The sequence below is a fragment of the Scleropages formosus genome, chromosome 17, assembly GCF_900964775.1.
Source record: "Scleropages formosus chromosome 17, fSclFor1.1, whole genome shotgun sequence".
NCBI classification, from domain to species: Eukaryota; Metazoa; Chordata; class Actinopteri; order Osteoglossiformes; family Osteoglossidae; genus Scleropages; species Scleropages formosus.
The window spans coordinates 25,443,154-25,449,153 of NC_041822.1; the positions used below are offsets into that span (position 1 = coordinate 25,443,154).

Consider the following 6,000-nt stretch of genomic DNA (forward strand, 5'->3'; position numbering starts at 1 on the left):
CTCCCCTGGGTGCCCCGCGTGCCGCTCGGACAAGCCGGGCTGACACTTTTCTCCCATCCTGCCAGGGAAAACAGAGTCTGCTCTGATGGGTCAGGCGCTCAAGCAACTTCCTCCACATGGACCAGAGTCTCCAAACACGAGCAGGACACATCACTCTCACCTTCTCCGTAAACCAGTTTGCCTACAAGTGAGCAACACATGCATTCAGGGAGCCGAGATCTCAGCTAGGATTTCCCACACCACCAACGTTGCATTTATTCATCTAGCAGACGCGTTTCTCCAGAGGAGGGATTTGGCTGCAGACTCATAGGCGACTCCTGAGTACAGTCAATACTTTGAAACCCCACGGGGCGCTGACCACGTGTGACTTTGAAAAGGCCAACTGCAACACTCTGCAAGGTTTATTGATCGGACACCTTTCCCAAAGGCTCTCGCAACAAAAGGCTTAGTACACTAAGCTACAGCACTGTCTGAAAATATTTGCATTCCGTCGCAGTCACTGCAGCTAAAAGTGGCACAACTACGACAGCATAAGGGGGTTTGCGATTTACGACAAAGTTGCCGGAACAGCAGCCCCTTGTGCAAGTCGAGGACCACCTGTACTACCGAAACCAACAAATAAGACGAACAAATTTCACGTCAGAAAGTTGCCAAAAATAAGATGATACTTTTTCACAGCAACGATGTATCCATTTATACAGCATACCGGTGTAGCAGCAGTCTACAGACTGGACACTGGCCACCCTACTAGTACTGAAGGCCAATGAGCAAATGACAGCTTTATAGAATTGCTGCAGGAGTAGTGAGACACTAATTCAAGACGGATTAATGAAGTACAGCTCATCAGCACAAATCTGAACAAATGAGGCGGGGGGTGTCAGGGTCCAGACATGTGATTCACTGGCCATATCACTCATGTGATGTTTAAAAAAAAATCATTGACATAGCAGTAATCTTTTTATGTGTAAACAAATGTTTTATTATAACAAATTTGGAACAAACTTACTGTAACAATTACGGTTCACGATGGGTGGAGGAGGATAAGAAAAGAATACGACGATGCTGGATTTCAAGAAAATTGTTTTTATGTATTGAGAGTTGTATGCTTCACTCAATTTTTTCAACAAACGGATTTTTTTTTTTTTACCAATTTGGAGTTAATTTAACTGAACAAGAACTCATTTTTGTAATTCTGAAAAATACACTAAAAAAATAATAATAATGTAACAACCCTGCACTGAGCAGATAAGTTGAAAGACACATGGAAGCCGATACATTTGAATCTGACTTCAAAGAAATCATGTTTACTTTTGAGTATTTGAGAAAACTTCTACTGTACATATGTAACTGCAAACGATCAGGCCACTGGAGGAGCTGACAAATATCGAGGTGCTGATTAAGTGTTTTAAAGGTACGTGACAATTATTCTTCGCAGTTGCACTTTCTGCCACTGCTTTCCAAGAAATGTTGATTCAATAATATAACGACAGCGAACTACAAACAGCGAGTTTTTATGGGTACTGTAGTACGACGTTTAAAACTTATCCTATACTTCCACCAAAAGAGGACTACAACTCCCAGAAAGCGCCACGGTAAACTCCCTTCCCAGCGTCATTCGTTGGAGCGAATCAGATCGCACGCACATGGCATGTCAACAGGGAGACACGTGATCAGAGAGAGCAAACAAAACAGAGCAACTGGGCCAAAGAGCTGGTGACCCGGTTTCTACAAGGAAAACAAAATATACATAATTGAGCTTTAATAAACGTACCTGGAAGTCGAGCAACCCAACGATGTTTTCATGTTTCAGCTCCTTAAGGTGAAATACAGGACAGTGTCAAAGTGAGCCGTGTTCCAAGTAACCAGATAGAAACAGTGACGATGATTATAAAATTATTCTCTTCGAGTGATAAAATAAAAACGCTCAACGTCACACCTTCAGGATCTTGATCTCCTTGCCCAGCAGCGTCTGGGACTTGGCCAAGTTCTTCTTGTTGATGCATTTCACGGCCACTTCCCAGTCGTGTTTCTGGTGGAACAAACAAGGTGCTTATGTTTCTCAAGATAACGAGGTACCGATAATAGTTGCACAATTCCATGTCCTCTCTGCAATAATACCTGCCCCCTCACCCCTTCCCCCACCCGACAGCAGTGACACAAAGAGAATGCCACCATCATGGACCAGTAGCGCAACGCAGCATTACTGCACCTGCCCCGGTCCAGGCGACACCCCCCCCCCGCGGCAGAATCTCCGCCAAGATGTTAAATAACAGGGCCCTTAGCTGGTCTTGTCCCTCTTGTTAATTCCTGTGTTTTGTCGCTTTCTCAGTTTCTGCTCAGCAGCACTTCGACCGCAGGCCCCTCCACAACGTTAAGGTGGACCGCCCGTCCCTGCTCGGCTGCGCGCTGCCCGGCGGTGCAGACGCGACACGAAGCGACACGAAGCGACGCACGTATGCATGGCCTATGCTATGGCACCCTCGACTCGAGCCCCGGGCTCTCCTACCCACCTTCCCCACACCTCACCTCTCTGTGTCTCCCCTTGAAGACCACCGCGAAGGCGCCGTGCCCGATCAGGTCCTTCCGGCTGAACTCGAACTTGCCCACGGTCTCCATGGCCGCGGGACTCCCGGGAGCGAGGAGGAGTCACGGACGGCGGAGTCAGGACGCGGCTCCCCCGGCGCGCGTCCCCGCGGCGCTGCGCTCGCGCCCGTCACTCAGCGGGCGGCACGTCGAGAGGGGCCCCGCGCCCGCGCGTCCCACGGGCTGCCTGTCGCTGCAGACACCGCCGGCGCTGCTCATGTTAGCCCGGGGGGGGGGGGAGTGGGGGCAGCAGAGGCTCCCGCTGTCAGTCCCGTCGCTCCAACATGGCCTCACAAGGAGCCCCGACGAGGCATGGCGAGAGCAACAAAGAAAGATAAAAAGCAAAAGTGGGGGGGAAAAGACGAGCGCGGATTCGGAGGAGGAGGAGGACGACCTTAAGAGGCGCGAGATGATCCGTCCTGTTTCTGTTTGTACACACAGGCACTGACTGAGGCAAAAGGTCCAAAGGAAGACTGGTCCCGGCCGGGGTCTCCACTCCCTATCACACTAAAACATGACTTAAAAGATCTGAGATGAGGCGCGGCTATACTCCGTTCCACAGGGCGATTTCTGCGTTTATTCGCCCTCAAAGTGAGCTCGATATCCGCCGACTCTTTCAAACCGTCCGACTTCGCAGACGAGGACTCGGCTGAAGTAGATGCGCCTAAACAAAAGAGCCCCCGGCTGCGGAGCGGACTGCGCATGCGCGCCGGAGCCAGGTCGTGACAGCGGGGTTGCGTGTAAAATACGGAGATGGAATTTTATTAATATTAATCACTTAGATCATCTTCTTCGTCGTCGTCGCCGTCATCTCTGGGTCCTCAACCTATGCGCACAGACTGCCTCGGAGGTCCGCTCGTATCTCGATTTGTTCGTATCTCTAAAGTCACTATTACCACTAAGTAAGAATCATGCAGAATAAGTATAAATACTCTGTTCTGTACTGTACTGTACTGTACCCCCTTCTTCCATCAATGATCAGGAGTCTCTTATGACCAACCAGTTGCCGGTGGTCTGCTGTGTTTTGAGATGCAAGTGGTGTCCGCAGGGTACAGGGTCACAGAGCAACACTTTACTTATTTCTTCTTCTTTACTTTTTAATTCAGTTCAAACTACAATAATAAAAAAAGAACTCAGTGACATATCTCCAAGTACATAATAAATACCATTCACTACCTCCCGTTAATGCTTCTGCCGACTGAAATGTCCAGTGTTCATCATCATGTTTGGAAACTTTCACGTTTCTTTCATTTATTATTTTCATAATCAGTTAAAGCTGAACAAGACAGATGTGCTCAATTTATTTATGGTTGGGTTTCCGTTTCGGTAAAATTCTTGAATATAATCGTAGTAATAAGCATTGTTACACTCACTGTCCTTTGTTTACTGAGCACGTTGTGACACAAAGAGTGTGTTTCACTGATGCATGGATGAGTGACCCTGTGTAAGTAGTGTATCTAGCAGTGTAAGTTACCCTGGTGAATAAGGTGTGTGCGCTGATAACACTACATGGAGCTCACTGGACGTCACTTTGGAGAGACATGTCTGCCAAATAAACATCAAGCTGTTTTTGGGCGATTTGATGCTTCTTTCACTTTCTTTTTCTGTTCAGCTTCCCGCTGCAGTCGTTCTGCTCGCAATTTCTCTGCCCAACTACTTGTTCAGGCCATGGTGACGTCCCCTCTGGTTACTGCAACTCTTTCCTGTGTGGCCTTCCTGCTACTGCCATCAAACCGCTACAGCTTCTACAGAATGCTGCTGCTGCACGAGTTGTGTTTGACTTGCCGAAGCGTTCCCACGTATCTCTTCTTCTCATTTCTCTGCACTGGCTTCCTATAGCTGCCTGAATCAAATTCAAAACCCTGGTTACTGTGTACAAATGCATCAATAAAACTGCTCCCAGCTATTTACAGGACTTGATCAACCGCTACACCCCAACCAGACCCCTTCGCTCGTCTACTTCTGCTTGCTTGGTGGTCCCGCGCACGAAAAGTAAAGCACGGTGGTTCTCGGTTCTGGCTCCGTTGTGGTGGAACGACCTTCCCCTCTCACTCAGAACTGCTGAATCTCTGTCTGCGTTCAAGAAGGGTCTGAAAACTCACCTTTTCTGGACTCATTTCGCCCGAGATTTCTCCAGCTCATCTATGGTGTAAATGTTCATGCACCGTAACTTCATGATCATCCCCAGATAAGCCTTTACACAGCCGCTACTCCTGTATTGTACGTAAATGTTTGTGTACCTTAAAAAATTGTAGGAACATGACCAGGATTCATCTGTCCTGCGTTTTATGCACCTACTCGAGCGATGAACATCGGTGCATAAAGTGGAAAGTAACAAACTAGGTTTACTTAAGAATCACATGTCCGCAGCCATGTCTCTTTCTTCTAATGTAATGTACAAATTGTATTTTCTCTGAGATGTACGTCACTTTGGAGAAAAGCATCTGCTGAAAAAGTAAATGTAAGTGTAAATGTTCTCTCTGAGCACAATTTACTGCGGTATTGCAGCTGCACCCTGAAACACAGGTTGCTTTCGCTCCTCTACACAGACACCTTTTTTTCTTTACAGAGCAGACCGTTTTACTGGGGTAACCTGTGGTAATTGCACAAGGGGACTTTTTGCCTTATATATAACAATCCCCATAAGTCCCCTCAGACAGCAGGCGTCGGCTAAATAAGAAATAGTGGTAACTTTGGCAGGAGTGGGATTTGAACCAACATCTTTCCTCCAAAGAAGGCCCTAGCTTCAACCTCCATATCACCTGCCGTCCCAGGAAATTGGGTCATAAATAATAGACAACTGCTCAATAATTAAGGAAGCTCTAATCTCACTGTATAAATAGGACTGGCTGGAAGACCACATTTAAAATGTTGAAAATGCCACCTTTATTGACAGGGGAGATATGTTAATATAATTTATTGTAATTAGTGACAAGGTAAGCTTATCTCAGACCAATCTGAAACAAACACAGAGCGCAGTTTGATATGCAGGAGCAGATGGATCGGAAATTTAAATGCATTATTGAGGTTATTTCTTTAATATGTGACAACTAATTGTTCGCCTTCTTTATCAGTTTAATCTTTTTTTAATGCTTTCAGAAATGAGTTCAACCAACTCTTCATGTGCCATCAAGTCGGTCTGTGATAAAGGGGGGGCTCATCACAGGTAAGGGTATGGGATAATATGCAGGAGCAGATGGATAGGAAATATAAATGCATTATTGATATAATATTGATATATTATTTTATACACCCCAACCAGACCACTTCGCTCCTCTTCTTCTGCCCGCTTGATGGTCTCACGTACGACACGTAAAGCATGGAGGTTCTCAGTTCTGGCTCTATTGTGATGGAACGACCTCCCCCTGTCACTCAGAACTGCTGAATCTCTGTCCACATTTAAAAAGGGTCTGAAAA

General features: G+C 46.6%; 1 protein-coding gene across 1 annotated transcript in view; it reads right to left on the reverse strand.

The window, feature by feature from the left end:
- LOC108921936 (serine/threonine-protein kinase ULK1-like) overlaps positions 1-3,759 on the reverse strand; it is a 29,192-nt gene extending 25,433 nt beyond the window's left edge. Inside the window, exons 1-3 of the mRNA XM_029259449.1 lie at positions 2,527-3,759; positions 1,937-2,029; positions 1,772-1,813 (exon numbers count right to left, since the gene is read on the reverse strand). Coding sequence (XP_029115282.1) covers positions 1,772-1,813; positions 1,937-2,029; positions 2,527-2,616 — 225 coding nt within the window. The 5' untranslated portion in view covers positions 2,617-3,759. The remainder of the gene's footprint in view (positions 1-1,771; positions 1,814-1,936; positions 2,030-2,526) is intronic.
- Between the last annotated feature and the right edge of the window lie 2,241 nt (positions 3,760-6,000).